The 22,870-nt window shown below is 40.3% G+C and overlaps 1 protein-coding gene across 1 annotated transcript in view; it reads left to right on the forward strand.

Annotated features, from left to right (window-relative positions):
• LOC126212684 (uncharacterized) overlaps positions 1–22,870 on the forward strand; it is an 83,873-nt gene that overhangs the window by 37,947 nt on the left and 23,056 nt on the right. Inside the window, exons 5-6 of the mRNA XM_049940452.1 lie at positions 9,512–9,685; positions 13,820–14,023. Coding sequence (XP_049796409.1) covers positions 9,512–9,685; positions 13,820–14,023 — 378 coding nt within the window. The remainder of the gene's footprint in view (positions 1–9,511; positions 9,686–13,819; positions 14,024–22,870) is intronic.

The raw sequence follows: 22,870 nt of genomic DNA on the forward strand, positions 1-22,870 counted from the left end.
CTGACACAGCATCTTCGAATCTAGGAATGCATTGTGTTGCTGCCACATCCATCCCATGGCTCATGAGTCAAGACTAAAAAGACCTTTGCCTAACAGTCTGCAAAGGGCTTATGGAGTGTGCAAACGAGAACGAGATGTTCCTTAAGAGAATCAAAACTGGTGATGAGGCATGGGTCTACAGTTATGATCTTCACAATGGCTCGGGAAAGGTTCTCCAAGACCAAAAAAAGCTCGTCAGGTTAGGGAAAATGTGAAAACCATGCTGATAATTTTCTTTGACTATGAAGGATTAGTTCATCATGAATTCATGCTGCAGGGACAAACTGTTAATCGATGGTACTATTGGGATGTGTTGTGACATCTTTGAGAAAATGTGAGAAGGAAAAGGCCTGAAATGTGGCAAGGCAGTTCATGGCTCTTGCATCACAATAACGCACCCTCACATTCATCCCTGTTGGTGTGTGACTGTTGCACAAGAAATGAAATCTCTGTGCTGCCTCATCCTCCGTACTCTCTGGACCTAGCCCCTGCAGACTTTTTTTATTTCCAAAGCTGGAAACCCCATTGGAAGGACGAAGATTTGCAATGATAGATGAGATAAAAGAAAATTCCCAGACAGTGCTTTGCACAAGCCATCAAGAAGTGTGCCAAGACTGCTTCCAGAAGTGGAAGCAACTCTTGATAAGTTGCAGAGTGTCTTACGGTATACATCACTGTTAATGGTGTATCCATGCTCGAGGAATTTGGTGAGTGTCAGACCTTGAGCGTAGAAGAAGAGGGTGAGTGTCGCCTTGCCTACTGAGGGCACAACTTTACTGTGGCAAGTATCAGCTTACATCCCTCTGATCAGTCCTTCCACAACTTGACATCCCATCACCAGCAGATAATACGTAAAAACAAATCCAGTGAAGACAGTCAGCGGAAGGTGGATAGGAAACCTTCAATAATAAGAAAATATTTGTCAATAAAGAGGTCTCAATCTGAGTTGCGTATTTCAAAAAGGCGTGGAATATTGAGACTAGACAGTAAAGGGAAATTATATATTATGGTAGTTGGTGTTGTCCACGTTATTGTGATATGTACACTACAAGCCAAACCTCTAATTAGACTTAAGCTATAATGTATTGATATGAGGAAATGATGGAAGTAGCATGACATTGCTAGTTACCAACTTTTTTTGATGATAGCATTTTAGAGCATGGTCAAGCATTAGATTCTGCCAGTTTATTTATATCCTGAGGGCACTATACTTATTTTCATAAATACCAACTGGACGTTCACAGAAATCATTGGCAGAAATATGGCAGTTAACACTTTTTTAAATGACTAGGAGCATGAGAGGTGATTTTCAGCTTTGTTCCGGGAACCAATCATGATACTTGAGTCTGGATCCAAGTGGAGGGTTTAAATCAGGCACTCGACTATTCTGCAGCAATTTTGGATACTTATTTCTTGAACTATATCACCCTGATTTTTTGAACTCGGCAGTAAAGTCTTAAAATCCATCTGGTGAGAGATGCCCCAAGGATTGGCTGCACACCAATGATGTGTATTGCCTTAATAAACCTCAGTTATACTTACTCAGGTTATTTCAGATCCAGAATACAGACGAAGTTGGATAGAGGCACTTACTAAAGGCTAATCAATCATGGTAACTGGATGCTTGTATAGCCCACATGTCTCAAGAGCTATAGTGGCAGAATGCTTAAAAGAAAATCTGACAAATTTTGTGTGTAATACTCATGGCCATGCTACATAATAGGAGGAGATTTCAACTTGCCAGTTATAGAATTCTATAGTAATGCGACTGAAATATGTGGTGGGGATAGGGAACTGTATGATTACAAACAAAATGCATTACCCAAAACTTACATTCAAAAGTGGCAGAAAAGGCTCATGAGAGTAACATCTCAGATCTCCTGGTGACAAGCTGAGAAAAGAAATGGATTATGAACTACACTACTGGCCATTAAAATTGCTACACCACAAAATTGATGTGCTACAGACGCGAAATTTAACCGACAGGAAGAAGATGCTGTGATATGCAAATGATTAGCTTTTCAGAGCATTCATACAAGATTGGCGCCAGTGGCGACACCTACAAAGTGCTGACATGAGAAAAATTTCCAACCGATTTCTCATACACAAACAGCAGTTGACTGGTGTAGCCTGGTGAAACGTTGTTGTGATGCCTCGTGTAAGGAGGAGAAATGCATAACATCACATTTCCGACTTTGATAAAGGTCTGATTGTAGCCTATCGCGATTGCGGTTTATTGTATCGCGACATTGCTGCTCGCGTTGGTCGAGATCCAATGACTGTTAGCAGAATATGGAATCAGTGGGTTCAGGAGGGTAATACGGAATGCCGTGCTGGATCCCAGCGGCCTCGTATCACTAGCAGTCGAGTGACAGGCATCTTATCCACATGGCTGTAACGTACCGTGCAGCCACATCTTGATCCGTGAGTCAACAGATGGGGACGTTTGCAAGACAACAACCATCTACACGAACAGTTCGACGACATTTGCAGCAGCATGGACTATCAGCTCCGAGACCATGGCTGTGGTTACCCTTGAGGCTGCATCACAGAGAGGAGGACCTGTGATGGTGTACTCAACGACGAACCTGGTGCACGAATGGCAAAATGTCATTTTTTGGATGAATCCAGGTTCTGTTTACAGCAACATGATCATCGCATCCGTGTTTGGCAACATCGCAGTGAACGCACATTGGAAGCGTGTATTCGTCATCGCCATACTGGCGTATCACCCGGCGTGATGGTATGTGGTGCCATTGGTTACACGTCTCGGTCACCTCTTGTTCGCATTGACGGCACTTTGAACAGTGGACGTTACATTTCAGATGTGTTACGACCCGTGGCTCTACCCTTCATTCAATCCCTGCAAAACCCTACATTTCAGTAGGATAATGCACGACCGCTTGTTGCAGGTCCTGTACGGGCCTATCTGGATACAGAAAATGTTCGACTGCTGCCCTGGCCAGCACATTCTCCAGATCTCTCACCAATTGAAAATGTCTGGTCAATGGTGGCCGAGCAACTGGCTCATCACAATACACCAGTCACTACTCTTGATGAACTGTGGTATCGTATTGAAGCTGCATGGGTAGCTGTACCTATACACACCATCCAAGCTCTGTTTGACTCAATGCCCAGGCGTATCAAGGCTGTTATTACGGCCAGAGGTGGTTGTTCCAGGTACCGATTTCTCAGGATCTATGCACCCAAATTGCATGAAAATGTAATCACATGTCAGTTCTAGTATAATATATTTGTCCAATGAATACCCATTTATCATCTGCATTTCTTCTTGGTGTAGCAATTTTAATGGCCGGTAGTGTACTTGAGCAGTCAACAACAAACTCTGTGACTGAAAATGCAGAGTATCATTGAATAAAATGCAGAAGTGTTGTATGTTATGCTTTAGACAGAAATGTTCTCAACAAGGTTGTGAAGGATGGATGCCCAAGCTTTAGTTCAGTAGCCATGTTGCTACAGCATTATGAAACCCAAAAGAGTGTGATTACAGATGTAAATGGAGTGAACAATTAAAAGCAATGAAGTCAAAATTAGTGTAAGCAATGTGAGATGTTGTTGTTGTGGTCTTCAGTCCTGAGACTGGTGTGATGCAGTTCTCCGTACTACCCTATCCTGTGCAAGCATCTTCATCTCCCAGTACTTACTGCAACCTACATCCTTCTGAATCTGCTTAGTGTATTCATCTCTTGGTCTCCCCCTACGATTTTTACCCTCCACGCTGCCCTCCAATGCTAAATTTGTGATCCCTTGATGCCTCAGAACATGTCCTACTAACTGGTCCCTTATTTTTGTCAAGTTGTGCCACAAACTCCTCTTCTCCCCAATTCTATTCAATACTTCATCATTAGTTATGTGATCTACCCATCTAATCTTCAGCATTCTTCTGTAGCACCACATTTCGAAAGCTTCTCTTCTCTTCTTGTCCAAACTATTTATCGTCCATGTTTCACTTCCATACATGGCTACACTGCATACAAATACTTTCAAAAACGACTTCCTGACACTTAAATCTATACTCAATGTTAACAAATTTCTCTTCTTCAGAAACGCTTTCTTTGCCATTGCCAGTCTACATTTTATATCCTCTCTACTTCGACCATCATCAGTTACTTTGCTCCCCAAATAGCAAAACTCATTTACTACTTTAAGTGTCTCATTTCCTAATCTAATTCCCTCAGCATCACCCGACTTAATTCGACTACATTCCATTATCCTCGTTTTGCCTTTGTTGATGTTCATCTTATCTTATATCCTCCTTTCAAGACACTGTCTATTCCATTCAACTGCTCTTCCAAGTCCTTTGCTGACTCTGATAAAATTACAATGTCATCAGCGAACCTCAAAGTTTTTATTTCTTCTCCATGGATTTTAATACCTACTCTGAATTTTTCTTTTGTTTCCTTTATTGCTTGCCCAATATACAGATCGGGGATAGGCTACAACCCTGTCTCACTCCCTTCCCAACCACTGCTTCCCTTTCATGCCCCTCGACTCTTATAACTGCCATCTGGTTTCTGTACAAATTGTAAATAGCCTTTCACTCCCTGTATTTTACCACTGTCACCTTTAGAATTTGAAAGAGAGTATTCCAGTCAACATTATCAAAAGCTTTCTCTAAGTCTACAAATGCTAGAAATGTAGGTTTGCCTTTCCTTAATCTATCTTCTAAGATAAGTCGTAAGGTCAGTATTGCCTCACGTGTTCCAATATTTTTGGGGAATCCAACTGATCTTCCCCAAGGTCGGTTTCTACCAGTTTTTCCATTCGTCTGTAAAGAATTCGTGTTAGTATTTTGCAGCTGTGACTTATTAAACTGACAGTTCGGTAATTTTCACATCTGTCAACACCTGCTTTCTTTGGGATTGGAATTATTATATTCTTCTTAAAGTCTGAGGGTATTTCGCCTGTCTCATACATCTTGCTCACCAGATGGCAGAGTTTTGTCAGGACTGGCTCTCTCAAGGCCGTCAGCAGTTCTGATGGAATGTTGTCTACTCCCGGGCCCTTGTTTTGACTTGGCTCTTTCAGTGCTCTGTCAAACTCTTCACGCAGTATCGTATCTCCCATTTCATCTTCATCTACATCCTCTTCCATTTCCTTAATATTGTCCTCAAGTACATTGCCCTTGTATAGACCCTCTATATACTCCTTCCACTTTTCTGCTTTCCCTTCTTTGCTTGGAACTGGGTTTCCATCTGAGCTCTTGATATTCATACAAGTGGTTCTCTTTTTTCCAAAGGTCTCTTTAATTTTCCTGTAGTCAGTATCTGTCTTACCCCTAGTGACATAAGCCTCTACATCCTTAAATTTGTTCTCTAGCCATACCTGCTTAGCCATTTTGCACTTCCTGCCGATCTCATTTTTGAGACGTTTGTATTCCTTTTTGCCTGCTTCATTTACTGCATTTTTATATTTTCTCCTTTCATCAATTAAATTCAATATTTCTTCTGTTACCCAAGGATTTCTACTAGCCCTTGTCTTTTTACCCACTTGATCCTCTGCTGCCTTCACTACTTCATCCCTCAGAACGACCCATTCTTTTTCTACTGTACTTCTTTCCCCCATTCCTGTCAATTGTTCCCTTATGCTCTCCCTGAAACTCTCTACAACCTCTGGTTCAGTCAGTTTATCCAGGTCCCATCTCCTTAAATTCCCACCTTTTTGCAGTTTCTTCAGTTTTAATCTACAGTTCATAACCAATAGATTGTGGTCAGAGTCCACATCGGCCCCTGGAAATGTCTTACCTGGTTCCTAAATCTCTGTCTTACCATTATATAATCTATCTGATACCTTCTAGTATCTCCATGTTTCTTCCATGTATACAACCTTCTTTCATGATTCTTGAACCAAGTGTTTGCTATGATTAAGTTATGCTCTGTGCAAAATTCTACCAGGCGGCTTCCTCTTTCATTTCTTAGCCCCAATCCATATTCACCTACTACGTTTCCTTCTCTCCCTTTTCCTACCTTCGAATCCAGTCACCCATGACTATTAAATTTTCATCTCCCTTCACTACCTGAATAATTTCTTTTATCTCATCATACATTTCATCAATTTCTTCATCATCTGCAGAGCTAGTTGGCATATAAACTTGTACTACTGTAGTAGGCGTGGGCTTCGTGTGTATCTTGGCCACAAGAATGCGTTCACTATGCTGTTTATAGTAGCTTACCTGCATTCCAATTTTTTTATTCATTATTAAACCTACTCCTGCATTACCCCTATTTGATTTTGTATTTATAACCCTGTATTCACCTGACCAAAAGTCTTGTTCCTCCTGCCACCGAACTTCACTAATTCCCACTATATCTAACTTTAACCTATCCATTTCCCTTTTCAAATTTTCTAACCTACCTGCCCGATAAAGGGATCTGACATTCCACCCTCCGATCCGTAGAATGCCAGTTTTCTTTTTCCTGATAATGACATTCTCTTGAGTAGTCCCCGCCCGGAGATTCAAATGGGGGACTATTTTACCTCTGGAATATGTTACCCAAGAGGACGCCATCATCATTTAACCATACAGTAAAGCTGCATGCCCTCGGGCATAAATTACGGCTGTAGTTTCCCCTTGCTTTCAGCTGTTCGCAGTACCAGCACAGAAAGGCCGTTTTGGTTAGTGTTACAAGGCCAGATCAATCGATCATCCAGACTCTTGCCCCCTGCAACTACTGAAAAGTCTGCTGCCCCTCTTCAGGAACCACACGTTTGTCTGGCCTCTCATCAGATACCCCTCTGTTGTAGTTGCACCTATGGTACGGCCATCTGTATCACTGAGGCACGCAAGCCTCGCCACTAACGGCAAGGTCCATGGTTCATGTGAGATACATTTAATGAATTCAAGGGCAAAATTCTTCCTCCTGATCCAATAAACAAAACTGTAGAAAGTAAAACAAAATCCTAGGAAATTTTCGACTTATACAAAGCCAGTACATAATTGGAAGTATTCAGTGCAGTAGCACAGTGGTCGTACTGATGCCAAAATGGAGTCTGACAGAGAGAAGACTGATAAACTGAATTCTTTCATCTAGTATTATTTGTCTAAAAATCATATTACAGTCCCTCATTCCATTGTTGCCTTAATGCCAGAGGCAGGGTGGATGGGAAGGGACTAAAAGAAAGAAAAGAAGAAAAGAAAAACAAGCGACATGATGCAGTGGTTAGCACATTGTGCTCTCATTTGGGACAGTGACAGTTCAGATCCCCATGCAGCGTTAAGTCATTTAAGACAAACACCAGGACGATTCCTTTTTAAAGGGCATTGCCAAATTCGTTCCCCATCTTTCCATAATCTGATTTGTGATCTGTCTCAAATGACTTCATTGCCTGCTCGTCGAACAGACTGCCTATTCCACTTGAGGTAGCAGCTGATGAAGATAACAATCCACATTGTCGGAATATTGTACATGAAAAATGCTGGTATGTGATAGAGTACCAGATATCTCCAGATGTTAAGAGAGAATAAATTTCATCAGTACAGATCAGGGAGTTTACAGAATTTATCATTAGCTAAGGTGGATTTTTAAGTTGTCATCTTGAAGAGTGGCTCATTGATGTGTGGCTGGTAGTCTTTTACTTAAAATACATGCTGTACGGCCAATGTTAGTAACAGATTGAGAACGTCTTACTTGTGTGTAGAGATGACAATATTGTGTCTTGTGTTCTTACCTCCTTTACAAATATCTGGTGGAATACATATAGCTTATGTTTGTGGATATATATTTTTTCATAAATGAAATGGTTAGAATTTTAAATGCCATGTACCCAAGGGTTGGTTAGAACATCACACAAACCATTCCCACACACACAGGCAAGCTCACCTCACACACAAATGACTGCCAACTCCAGCATCTCAGGTCAGATTGCGCAAGTGGGATGCAAGCTGAAAAGCTGAAATCTGGATGGGGGGGTAGTGGACGGGATTGTAGTGTACAGGTGGATAGAGAGAGATCAGCGCTGTCTGGTGGAGTGTGGAGGGACTGGACTGCCAACAGATGCAGCGTCAGGAGGTCTTGAGGCAGGGACATGCAGAAAAAAAGGAGAAGAGTGGGCTGCAAATAAACAGGGTGGGTGATGAGAATGGCGAGGAGATAATAGGACAGAGGGGGTGGAAACTATTAATTTGAGGGTGTGGGGACAGAATGTTACATAGGTTGAGGCCGGTATAATTATGGAAGCCGAAAATGTGTCGTAAGGATAACTTCCATCTGTGCAGTTCAAAAAAGCTGGTGGTGGAGGGAAGGATCCAGATAGCTCAGATGGTGAACAGCCATTGAGACCCTCATCATACTGAGCAAGGGAGTTTCTGTCACTGCAGATATACCGTCCCAGGGTGGCCAGGCTATATGGGAAGGATTTTTTGGTGTGAAAGGGATGACAGCTGCAAAATGCCGGTACTGTTGCTGGTTGGTGGGTTTAAGGTGAACAGAGGTGTGAATGGAGCCATCAGAGAGGAGGAAATCAACATCTGGCTCCAGACTAGGAAGATATCATCAATGAACCTGAACCAGACTAGGGTTTTTGGTGTTTTGGGAGGCTAGGAAGGTCTTCTCTAAATGACGCATAAAAAGGCTGGCGTAAGAGGGTGCCATGCGGGTGCCGATGGGTGTGCCATGGATTTATTTATACACCCTCCTTTCGAATGAGAAGTAGTTGTGGGTTAGGATAAAGTTAGCAAGGTGTATGAGGAATGAGGTGTGAGTTTGGAGTGTGAAGGACATTGGGAAAGGTAGCATTCAATAGTGGTAAGACCATACGCATGATGAATGTTGGTTTATAGGGAGGTCGGTCGACAGTGACAAGTGGGACACAGGAATTAAAGGGGTGGGGATGGTGGAGAGATAGTGAAGGAAGTGGTTGGTGTCTTTGACATAGGAGGCTAGAATATGGGCAATTTGTTGGAGGTGTTGATCAATGAGGGCCAAAATTCTTTCAGTGGGGGCACAATAACCAGCCACAACAGGGTGTCCAGGATTGTTGGGTTTGTGGATTTTGGGGAGCATCTAGAAGGTGGATGTGTGGAATGTGACAGGGTGAAGAGATGTTCAGTGAAGAACCTAATGCTTTAAGGAGGGACTGGAGTTTGTGTTGGACTTCTGGGATAGAATCCATCCGGCAGAGTTTATAGGTGGGGAAGTCAGATAATTGGTGGAGGCGTTCTGCCAGGTAGACATTGTGTTCCATAACCATAGTTGTGGAACCTTTATCTGCAGGCAGGATGATTAGGTCAGGATTTGTTTTCAGGTTGTGTATGGCTGTTCTTTCTTAGCCAACACTTATGATTGCCTGCATTTATGTTTATATGTCTTCATGCTTCCATCCCAACCTTCATGTAGGGAATCTGTGAAGAAAGTAGAAGTGTTTTCTGAATGCTTAAAATAGCCTTTCCTATTGTATGTTAATCAGAGTTACACTTCATGTACATATTGACTTGCAATTTTCATTGTTTTAGGTGGGAGTGCCACGTGTGCCACGAAGTGCTTGCCAACTGGAATTCACTTGCTGTCCACTGCCGTCAGGTGCATGATGTGCAGGCACAAGTCGTCTGTATTTGTTCCCAAGTGTTATCAAATCGAGGTTCAATCATAAAGCACAGGCAGCTTCACACTGATTCTTTTCAGTACAGGTACTGTGGCACATAAAAATCTCAAGATTTTTTTCCATTTTGCTACCCTCAATGTTAGAGACATTTGTGGTAATCACTTCTATTACCATAACCATCTTTTCTGTTATTTTTTATCCACAATTCAGAATACTTTCTCAATTATTAATTCATTGAAACCAGAAGTCCAATTAGGAAAATCCGAGTGGCAAGTTGAGTGTTTATGTAATATTTCCATCCATATAGGACAGAAAAAGAATTCCTTAATTTCCAGCAATTTTATGTAGATGCACTATGATGATTTCAAAAGTTTCAAGTTCAACAGGACACAGTGAGTATTGTGTATGCACAAAAATTATCATTAAATAACAGTACACGCAGCTGACTCTGAACCCAAGAACTCTTAGTCACTATCATAGTGTTAACAATTTTTTCTCTGTTTTGTTTTCTTTTAACTGGTATGTTGTAGTATGTCAGTTGAACATTTCAATTTTTATCTATTAGAAAGACGCACCAGAATAACTGCTTACAATAAGTAACCTTTATTATTGACAGACTGCTTTGGTATCTATCGCCATTTTCAAGTACTTCTAGAATGATATCAAGTCCCTGTTACATTGCTAATGAACTGTCTTAACTGCCAATGTTTTGATTAGATGCCTGTAGTTGTCCAACCTCTGGACCATTGTGGGGTAGGTTCTGCAACTGTAGTATTGATTTGAAATCAGTTAAATGCACCAGTCGCAATTTCCATTTTCTTCTAAATGGCACAACTGGTTTCAGACCCCAGGCGAGATGCTGAGTCGCGATAGGTACAACTGACAGATTCACACAATTATAGCTATCGGCCATTAAGGCCTTTTTCAGCAGTAGACACACATACACACATGGACACACACACTAACGCAAACGCAACTTGCACACACGTCTGCAGTCTCGGGCAGCTGAAACCACACACAGGAACATCGCGACTCAGCATCTCCGTTATACTGTGTATAAAATTATATGAAAGTTTTCTGAAAAGCAACTGAGATGATACTGACCTGTCCAAAATTTGAATGATAATAAGTACTGGTATTGACAACTACTGTTGAGGAAAAGTAATTCTAGAGAAGGATGTCCCCATTACAACTGGAAAATGGCCTTTGGGGCTAAAACTGCTCATGGCATTTAAAAGAAAAAGAAAAATGCAGCTGGTGCATTTATTTGGTGGCAAATCTTTTTAATACTGTTCTGCACTCCTAGATATGTGCAAATCAAGATTAAAATAGATAATTTTTTTCTTAGTTGATAAAACTGTAAACCTTTCTGAATGTACACTTTGGCAGTTTCTAAAGAAATAAATCACCCAGTAGTAATGATATAACTGCATCAAAATGTATGAGTAACTATGGTAGAGCTATTGATTAGGTTACATATAAAGCTGGATATGAATCACTGATATATTATTTCTGAATGCATATTTATGGAAAAAGGAATATGCTTGACAAAACATTTAATTCAGGATAAAAACTTTTGAAGCCTGCATCATTTGGGAAGTATACAATATAAATATGTTTTAGCAAGAGGCTTTATATAACACATTAAACAAGTTGAAAGGATAATTATGATGGTGATGATGAAGATTCTCAAACGAAAAGAGACTTTCAGAATAATTCTCTGAAAAGAATGGATAAATAAAGTATAAAATTGCACATAGTAGTAAGACATGAGCAGTGCGTAGATAATGATTTGACGCAGAAACTAAGACATACGAATTGTATGCTACGGGAGCAAACTTGTAAGCCAATGAATTCCACTCTGTTGCACTAGCTGAGTGAAAGAGTAGCAGTTATTACATGTGTAGGCAACTGACTAGTGTGGTACAATACCCTTTGTTAAGAAAGACAAGAAATGTTCAGTATTCACTTGTTAATTTACACACACTGTCTTTTACTCTAAGAGGAATATGAGAACACCCTGTAAATAACACCAAATAATCAAATATCCGAAATTTCAAGACACTTTGGGTTTATTCACTTTTATAAAATAATAGTAATTACTTTTTAGATGGCCTCAGATTAATGGGCTGATCCTTATCACATAGTTCAGCAAATGTTTCATTAAAAAAAGCAGTACTAGTGACGCATTTAAAAAGTAAAATTTTTGCACCATGATAAAAAATTGTGCTTTTTTACAGTGCGCTAATACAACAGAATTTGTGAAATTAATTTTCTTAATTTGAGAAAAGAACAGTTCCTCGTTGTTTCAAAATTGGAAATCAACTGAGAATTTCTCAATACAGTTATATTCCGAATTAATTCATGCACATTTATGTTGTTTATATTTTCACTGCTACATACACTATGTGATCAAAAGTATCTGGACACCTCCAAAAACATACATTTTTCATATTAAGTGCATTGTGCTGCCACCTACTGTCAGATACTCCATATCAGTAACCTCAATAGTCATTAGACATCATTAGAGAGCAGAATGGGTTGCTCCGCGAAACTCGTGGACTTCGAACGTGGTCAGGGGGTGTGGTGTTACTTGTATCATTTTTGTGTAAGTAAGATTTCCACACTCCTAAACATCCCTAGGGCCACTGTTTCCAATGTGATAATGAAGTGGAAACATGAAGGGACACGTACAGTTCAAAAGCTTACAGGCTGACCTCATCTGTTGACCGACAGAGTCCGCCGACAGTTGAAGAGAGCCGTAATGTGTAATAGGCAGACATCTATCCAGACCATCACACAGGAATTCCAAATTGCATTAGGATCCACTGCAAGTACTATGACAGTTAGGCGGGAGGTGAGAAAACTTGGATTTCATGGTCGAGCAGCTGCTCGTAAGCCATACATCACACCGATAATTGCCACATGACGTCTCGCTTGGTGTAAGGAGTGTAAACATTGCACGATTGAACAGTGGAAAAATGTTTCGTGGAGTGACAAATCACAGTACATAATGTGGCAATCCGATGGCAGGGTGTGGGTATGGCGAATGCTCAGTGACTGTCATCTGCCAGCGTGTGTAGTGCCAACAGTAAAATTCGGAGTCAGTGGTGTTATGGTGTGGTCATGTTTTTCATGGAGGGGTCTTGCACCCCTTCTTGTTTTGTGTGGCACTATCACAGCACAGGCCTACATTGATGTTTTAAGCACCTTCTTGCTTCCCACTGTTGAAGAGCAATTCGAGGATGTTGATTGCATCTTTCAACACAATCGAGCACCTGTTCATAATGCACAACTTGTGGCGGAGTGGGTACATGACAATAACATGCCTGTAATGGACTGGCCTCCGCAGAGTTCTGACCTGAATCCTATAGAACTCATTTGGGATGTTTTGGAATGCCGACGTCGTGCCAGGCCTCACCGACCGACATTGATACCTCTCCTCAGTGCAGCACTCTGTGAAGAATGGACTGACTTTCCCCAAGAAATCTTCCAGCACCTAACTGAATGTATGCCTGCGAGAGTGGAAGCTGTCATCAAGGCTAAGTGTGGGCCAACACTATATTGACTTCCAGCATTACCGATGGAGAGGGCCACGAACTTGTAAGCCATTTTCAGCCAGATGTCTGGATACTTTTGATCACAAAGTGTATGTTCTAAAGTTGTATAGTGCTATGCATGTATTTGGGAGTAACTAAATCCTGTTTATGACATTTACAGTTAAATCGGTTGTTTTAGTATTGATCAAAGACTGATGTCATAGCAGTTAATTAAAGGAACACATATTTCACCTCTGAGCATACTGAAATGTGTCCTTAATTTGTTACTCATAGAAGCAACTACATGATGCAGACCAAAAATTTTAATTATTAGTTGCGAAGATCATGTTAGTATTTAGAGCTGTTTTGGTGTTGTTATCTGCATCATAATCTTTCCTCTGTAATCAGGAGAAAGAAAAGGATTGCAACCTGTCACATTTTCATTTAAAGAATGAATAAATTTGCCTTACCTAAATTAAAGTCTTAGCCCATCTCCATTTCTTTTATTTTTAAGAAGTCTATGGAAATCAGTTTTATGTTAATGTGCAGATAAGGGTAGCTCATAACTCCCCCCCCCCCCCCCCCCCGCCCCCCTCCTCTCTGCCTGTTTCCAAATGGTTTAAGAAACATTTAATGCCACTCTTCAGCAATGAAAATTTTTGGAATGTTTATTGTTGCAGATGTGATAAGTGTGACAAAGCATTCTCCCGCAAGTCACTGTATGACCTACATGTCTTATCACACGTGCCAAAGGAGCAACAACCATTTGTATGTTGTAAGTGTGCCCGTCGTTTCCACTGTGAGGCACTACTGAGGCACCATGAGCGAGTTCACCTACCTCGGGAAGAGAGGCTCATCTACCCATGTAGTGTCTGCAACAAAAAGTAAGGAAAAGTATGAACTATGTTTTCTGTACTGTTTAAGTCACACTGCATTGTTGAGAGTAAGTGAGTGTGTGTGTGTGTGTGTGTGTGTGTTTTTTGGAAGGTTGCAGCACAATCTAAATTTACATCTTACCAAATGCAATTTTTGTGGCTAAGTTTAAGTGTGATAAGAAATGAGCGACTAATGTGGGAGAATACTTACTTTTTCTGTTTTGCTTAGTAAATGTTAAATATGTATTTAAACAAAATCAAACTGTGGAAAATCCAGGATGGAATAATGGCAATATTATGAAAAGGATAGGTTGCTTCTCACCATATAATGGAGACGTTGAGTCACAGACATGCACAACAGAAAGATTGCTTAACAAGTGAGCTTTCAGTCAAAAGGCCTTCTTCTAAAGTAGACAACACACAAACATTCACACAAGCACAACTCATACACTTATGATCATTGCCTCTGGCCGCTGAGGCCAGACAGACATTTTTGTTGTGCCTCTCTGTGACTCAACATCTCCACTATACGGTGAGTAGCAGTCTGTCCTTTTCACAATATTGCCATTAAATATGTGTGTCATATAACAATGCTGTTACTATATGACATACTGTAAAGCTTGTTGCCTGGAGATTAGGCAACTGACATCGAGTAGACAAGCTGTGTATGCTGTAAAAAGAAAATTGGCTGTAAGTTTTAATGTTATACTTCACTTCTGTATGTTACTGTTTGTACTTGGTATTTTATTAGATTGCATGTTGTGTTTTCTAAATGGAAAGACTATGTATGTAAAATAAGGGAAAGACAACCACTCACAACAGGTCGATGTGTGGTGCACAGTGAAACACGTAACAGAAAACACCATTCACACTACCTTTTGAGCGCTGCTTTTTTTCCCGCAGTAGTGCATGCACTCGCACAGGTACCTAAACCCACACTCCCATGGCCACACAAGTCTCATGTGTCTATGACAAAAGTCATATCCTGTCGTTATTAAATGTATGTCTTTATTTCAAATATTACCATAAATGTATTTTTTTGCACATCTTTGAAGCTAACTGCTGGAGGAGCAGCATTCAGTACAAATACGATTAACAAGGCAATGGCTGACATAGAATTCAAAAAAAGAAGACACATTTGATAATTTATTAAAATACTTTTTGAGTGTAAAACTGAAACTTTTTCTACCATGCATTAAATGAACTTTTGGAATTGGGAAGCAGTCACTTACAGAGCAAAGAATGCCAGATGCTACTTCATGTAGGCTAATTTGTATAATCATGTGCATGTAAATTATGTACGAATTGCTTGCCACCTCTTGATACTGTCTACTGCCAGCTGTTACCTGATAACTTCCCATCCTCCATGCTCACTTAAATGCTGTGAGGTAGCATCGCTAATTATTCAAGCCTCACCGCCACCAAAAGGAAATGGCAGGCAGTTTTTTCCTTTCTAGAGCAGGGTTGCTCAACCTATTTACACTTGAGATCTACTACATACAATCTATTCCATTTAGAGATCTACTGACTTAAAAATTCATAAAGGTCTAAGCACAAAACAAAATCAAAGCCAAAGTTAACCATTTTAATTACACAAAGTACATAAGAGGTAATTTCTCTCCATCAAAAGTTGTAGGCCTCTCAATTTTCAAGACATTACACATGTGAAAAAAATCAAAATATGCATCATCACAAACATTTAGTGAGATGCTTGGCTTTATATATCTTTGACAGGTTTATTATAATCTACTGAATAATTTGTCAGAGCGAACCTTACGCAGTCTGAAAGATGAAGATCAGTCAGTTTACTTCTACACTTAAAATTTCACTATGTTCATCATTGAAAACACTGCCTCACATAGATAAGTTGATCCAAAATCGATGAAACATCTGATGCCACTTTTCATTCTCCTGGAAAGTTCTTACACTCTCTCATTTCCAAATGTTATCTTTATTCCAGTCTGAATATACAGGCGTGTCTTTGAAATCAAATTCTTTCCTCTTCAAGTCCAGTCTCACTACAAGAGAAAAGAGTACACATTTTACTTGAAATATTTTCCAAATCCAATTTTTTGGAAAAGTTGACCTATGAAAGATAGGACAGATTCCATTGCCTTGAAATCTGAAAATTGGTTTTCAAACTCTTGTCTTCAGTGCTGTCAGGTTGGCCATGTACTCTTTGGAGCTTTTTGATCCAATGATGTTTGTCGATCTTGTAGTTTTAAATGTCTTTGAGAAAAGTATCTCACATTTCATTTCTGTAACTGTGCAATCCAAAGGCAAAGTGTTTGGATGAAACGCTTTATAGAAGACAAAGAGTCACAAGGTTTGGTTTTTTCTGTGCAGTTTCTTGTTTAACTCTTTTAGTTTAACTATTGCAAATGCCAGAGCCAACAAACAGCTTAAATCATACAGTTGGCAGTAATCTTCCTCTGTTTCAGACACAGAAGATTTTATCGCTGGCAGAAGTTCTCAAAACTATTAAGCGTCACACCTGTACTCATGTCATCGAACCTCAGTGCGCAATAGCAGGTCTCCATACTGGTCAATGAAATCTTCTAGTAGCACTCTTAAATTTTCTTCTCTGTAGCAGTTGTGAGTGAATTGAATTGATAATTTTTGTGGCAATACTCATAACATATTACAGTCTCAAAATATGTCCACAAAGCACTTGTTGATGCATGATTTAATGATGCTTAAAGAAAGGTGGGCAGGTTTTTGGATTGACAAATCATTTTCAAAAATGAAGAACTTGAATGCATTGTAAGAATCTCCTCCTCATGTAGTGTTTGCTGCTTGGTGCAAACACTAGAGGTGGTGAAATGCAGATGGAGACTGTCATCGGCTTTACTGCCTACAAGTATCATGTGAAACACTCAGTGTGAACAAATTGGTATACTACAAAAACAGCTCATTTAAACAGATTTCAGCCAATGTTTTAAAAAGATCGACTCGTAAAGCTGTGGCAGTCTGACAGGTCGATCGCGATCAACGGGTTGAGCACGGTGGTCCTAGAGGAACATCCCACCAACATTTAAGTGCATCAAATTATTTTGTTGTGTCTGTTATCCCTTAATAATCCCATATTGATTATTTCTGACAGTTTTTCACTTTTAAATGATTACCCATGCCCAGTACAGTCTAAACTCTCTGACTTACCCAGTTTTCTTCCCTAATCATTATCATGGAAAGCAAATTGCAAATATTGTCATTCAAATTTGTCATTCATCACTACTCTATTATAGAAAGATTCCCTGGCTTCCTTTGTCACCACTGACATCGTTCCCTAAAGTCCTCTTATAACTATCCTACACCAATCTAATTCCAGTCTTTCACTCCACATCTCTGTCTTGTTTATTTTGCTCACCTCCAAATGTATTGCAAGTCATGCTTGCGGTAGTGAGAAATGTACTCTCTCCATAACCTTTCAACATCATCTCACACTTTAAAGTTCTCTGATAACCCTGTTCTACATGATTAAGTGCATCATAGCTAAGGTTCACTTGGGGAAAATCTCCCATTAACATACATGTAGACTTCAGAATATCTGCAATCAGACCAATATTTCAAAATTACTTCGTATGTAGTCAGCTGAAACTTCAGGCCTCTTGCCTGCACTGTTTGTAAATCCGATCCATTTGCATCTCCATGAGCTCATAAACACAGTGTAAGGAAGTTATTACTTGCACCCCCATGGTTTATTGATTCACATATCATTTGATTCATTTTCTGTAATTCTTTATTATTTTATAACCACACTATTTTTCTGATTTTGTAGGAAAATTCTGGTAGAATGTAAATACTGTAGGAGTTAGGGAGACCATGCCCTGAAAAGCAGAAGCATTGAGCCATTGACAGACACACACAAAAAAGGAAGAAAATTACTAACTTTCAGAGTAATCTTCTCTCAAGCTATTTGTACTTCCTCAAGTACAGATAGACCACCCGCCCACACACACCCTTATGCCTATGGCCATACCTGAACATACATTTTAGCAGGTGGACTGGGTTTGGGAGGGGGTTGTGTTCAGTGGGCTGGGTACAGGGAGAGTAAGGTTGGAGGCAGAGAGAGGGATTGAGGTGGGTGGCTAGCAGCTCAAAGAGAAGCAACTGGTTTGCCTGCTAGGAATGTGGGAGGGAAGGGTGGCAGGTGCACTGGCTAGGCATGTGATGCACAGGTGTTGGGAAGTGGCATACACTGAAGGTGAAGTGAGGTCATGAATTGGGAGTGGGTGATAGGATGGAAGAAGGGGAAACTTTTGGGTAGAAGGTGGAGGGACAGTAGGTTACCTGTTGTTGGGGCCAGGATGGTTTTGGGAGCTAAAGAAGTGTTGCAAGGATAACAGGGTGTGAATTTGAGAAGTGAAAAGGAGGTAAAATGGTGCTGAGGGCAATAGGATAGTTTTGTGATGAGGATCTTTTATAGCGCATAAGTTATGTCACACATGCGAAGCAAAAGGAAAGACATAAAATTCTAATGGAAGCAATGTGTGAAGAGGGGTGGGTGTAATCAAAAGTGAAATGTAGTAGTTAGAGTATATTCTAACAGAACTTCCCTATAAAACTATACCACATTATGGCTCCCTTCCATCTCAAACCCCATGTTGTCCTTCCTTTGTTACTGTTTAGTAATCTGTATCTCTCTCATGCATTGTTCACCCACATCTTATTTCACGTTTTCCCCTCTCACCTTCAACCAACGTGGTTGTGTGCGCCTTGAGAGATATCCTGTAGCATCATTCACGGCTGTTACAAATGGGTTGCACGTTGTTCTGTGTACTCCTCATCCACTGTAGTACAATTATAATACTCTCCTAGCAACTGACTAGTACATGTCACATCCAGTTCTACCCACCCGCCCTCATACAATGCTGTTGTTAGAATTTTGGGTCATTCCCCTTTGTGTTCCATGTGTGGCAATAACTTATACACAATCAAATATCCTCTTGTCACAAAACTGTCCTGTTGTCCTCAGCACAATTTTTTCCATCAAGTAACTCTCCAGAGTCACACTCTGTTATCCTTGGACCACATCCTTCACTCTCGTAACCATCCAGGCCTCAGTATCCAGTAACTCACAGTCCCCATACACTCCACCAAACAGTTTATCCTTGCTCCATTCTATCACCCCCTCCGATTTCATGTCACCTTCAATGTGCACCACTCCCCACTGGTCCCAAAACCCATGCATCACGTGCCTAGCTTATATTCCAGCCATTCCTAGCTGGCAAACCGGCCTCCTCCCTCCAAGCCATTAGCTATCCACCCCAGTCCATCGTCCTGTATCCTGTCTCTCCTTCCCTCTATCCACACAAGCAGCTGGTGGCATGTAGATATAGGGGCATAGGTGTGATTGTGTGTGTGCCTATTTTTCTAATGATTGTTCTTTTCTTCTTTTCATTCTTGCCATTGTGCTTTAGCAAGTGTTCTGGCTACTGGCGTTCTCGCCACATAGGCTAACCGTGTACCCTCTTTTCTTTTGTTTTTGCTGTGTTACATCAATTATTGTTACTACCTTCTGATAGCATTATCGTTTTCCTATACCTTAAAATTTTGTTGATTGTTTTTCTCATCTGTAGGTCGTTTTGAGTCTTCTTCAGGAGAGAAGTAAAGAGGGAGTAGACTGTGCAGTCAAGTGCAAAAGGTATTAATTAGTTAATTGAAGTTTTCATCATTTGCATAGTGAGACAGTCATAGTGTTCTTTTTTTTTACACTCAGTGATGTGACTTGTATTGTGAGATCCTCCCCGGTCGATTCATTCTATCTCTTTTGAGCATACTCAGACATGTAGTCTGTGGGCTGCTACCCTTGTTTACAGGTAGCACAGCTGGAAGCTGGTTTCCATCCATTCGTTATTTGTCATCGCAAGGTTGCTGATAAGTCCGTGTACTGTGTATTTTTTCCTGCCTGTCGTTAAGGAGGCTGGTGCTTTGTGGGGTAGATATTAGGTTATGAGCAGCCTTCAGGACTTCAATGGATATCGTTTGATGTGGTGGGCCAGATGTTGAGCAGCCTCAGGATTGTTCTTATGGGTAGCAGATCCAGCTTCATTATGTCAAATGTTGCCTTCATTGCTCATACTACCATCTTCAGTGTGCTTGGAAAACACTTCGCCAATCACCTGCCATGTAAGCCCTATTTATTTGTAGCCTTTGACAATTTCTGATTAGATTAGATTAATACTTGTTCCATAGATCATGAATATGACACTTCATAATGATGTGGGACGTGTCAGGTTAATAAAAGATGTCTGTACAAAATATTACATTACACAAAATATTGCATGACACTAATGTTTAAGTTAGGTTTTTCTCCCCCCCCCCCCCCTCCCTTAATTTATATCTAAAAATTCAGCCAATGAGTAGGAGTTGTCATCTAGAAATTCTTTTAATTTATTTTTAAATGTTGGTTGACTATATGTCAGGCTTTTGATGCTGTTTGGTAGGTGACCAAAGACTTTTGTGGCAGCATAATTTACCGCTTTCTGTGCCAAAGTCAGATTTAACCCTGCATAGTGAAGATCATCATTTCTCCTGGTGTTATAGCTATGGACACTGCTATTACTTTTGAACTGGGTTGGATTATTAACAACAAATTTCATAAGTGAATATATATATTGTGAGGTTACTGTGAGGATCCCTAGATCCTTAAATAGATATCTGCAGGATGACCGTGGGTGGGCTCCAGCAATTATTCTGATTACACGTTTTTGAGCAATGAATACTTTTCTACTCAACGATGAATTACCCCAGAATATGATGCCATACGAAAGCAATGAATGAAAGTAGGCATAGTAAGCTAATTTACTGAGATTCTTATCACCAAAATTTGCAATAACCCTAATAGCATACGTAGCTGAGCTCAGACGTTTCAGCAGACCATCAATGTGTTGCTTCCAGCTTAACCTCTCATCAATGGACACACCTAAAAATTTTGAAAATTCTACCTTAGCTACAGACCTCTGTTCAAAGTCTATATTTATTACTGGAGTTGTGCCATTTACTGTACGGAACTGTATATACTGTGTTTTATTAAAATTTAAAGACAGTCCGTTTGCTGAGAACCACTTAATAATTTTGTGAAAAACATCATTTACAATTACATCACTTAGTTCTTGGTTTTTGGATGTTATTACTATACTTGTATCATCAGCAAAAAGAACAAACTTTGCATCTTCATCAATGTGGAATGGTAAGTCATTAATGTATATCAAGAACAGTAAAGGACCTAAGACCGAACCCTGTGGGACCCCGTACTTGATAGCCCCCCAATTTCTGCATTCTTCCAGTTAAGTATGAATTAAACCATTTGTGCACTGCCCCCCTCAAACCATAATGATTTAGCTTATCTAAAAGAATTCCATGATTTACACAATCAAAGGCCTTTGAGAGATCACAAAAAATACCAATGGGTGATGTCCGGTTATTCAGAGCATTTAATATTTTATCAGTGAAAGCATATATGGCATTTTCTGTTGAAAAGCCTTTCTGAAAACCAAACTGACATTTTGTTAGTACTTTATTTTTACAAATATGGGAGGCTACTCTTGAATATATTACTTTCTCAAAAAATTTTGATAGAGCTGTCATTGTTTGCCAGGTTTCTGTCTGTCCTTAATTTCATTGCTTTTGTCTTACCCCTATTTTTGATGAGGCTGTTTTCCTGAGACCACTCTACCAGTTTGTTAAGGGCTTCTTCACCATCTTAATGGGTGGGTGTAAGAGGATTGGATGAACTGAATAATTAAGGGTGGAGTTGGGGGGGGGGGGGGGGGGGTTGGGAAGGAGATTTCTAGTTTGAGGCTTGAGCTATGTAAAAGGACCAGTAGGGAAGTAAAAGCTTGCGTTTATGAATTTAATTATTAGAAGTGGGTGAAGAAGAGGTGACAACAGTGGATTGTAGTACACAGCTGGCTAAATTTGTCATGACAGGAACAGATACAATGTATTCAAAAATTCAAAAAAGGTCTTGTACACAGCATTCAGTCGAGCTGGTTCGTATCGGGAGAGGGATGATCCAGGTAGCTTATGTAATATGATAGTTGTTAGTGTCTTCATGTTGATAAAGAGTATTTGCTACTATCAATTGGATCCTTTTTGCTCATGAAACTGTTTCATGAATGTGCTTCGTATGGTGAAAAGTCGGTTGAGATTGCAGCAAAATATGATCACCTGTCCTCCAACTCCCCCCCCCCCCCCCCCCCACCCCTTCCACATTGCTCAGATTTTGTTCTTTCCGACCCTTTATACTGTATTGCTTCTCCTGCCCTCTGCTGTTTCTGCTCTCCTCTCTTGGATCTTATGTCTCAATAAACAAGTGATTTCTTCTGCGAAATGCACAAAAAGAAGTCCTTAGATTTGAGCAACACTGTATACTGCACTCATCATCTACTTCAAATATTTTCCCTTTCATGGTTCACAGGTCAGTGACTCACTCTGCAGATTTTATTACAAATAAGAGTGTGTACTTCTGGTAAAAATCAAACAATGGAAAATCCATGATGGAATGTAACAGTATTATGAAAAGGAAAGTTGCTACCCACCATATAGTGAGTCACTGATGGGCACAACAAAATGACTGTCACAACTTAGCTTTCGGCCAGTACGGCCTTCCTCAAAAATAGACCACACACACTCATACTCCACTCTCTCTCTCTCTCTCTCTCTCTCTCTCTCTCTCTCTCTCTCTCACGCAAATGCAACTCGCATACACAAGACTGCAGAGTGTGTGTGTGTGTGTGTGTGTGTGTGTGTGTGTGTGTGTGTGTGTGTGTCATCTATTTTTTACGAAGGATATACTGGCCGAAAGCTAATTTGTGACAGTCTTTTTGCTGTGCCTATTTGCAACTCAGTGTA

This window comes from Schistocerca nitens, chromosome 1 (genome assembly GCF_023898315.1).
Source record: "Schistocerca nitens isolate TAMUIC-IGC-003100 chromosome 1, iqSchNite1.1, whole genome shotgun sequence".
Taxonomy (NCBI): Eukaryota; Metazoa; Arthropoda; class Insecta; order Orthoptera; family Acrididae; genus Schistocerca; species Schistocerca nitens.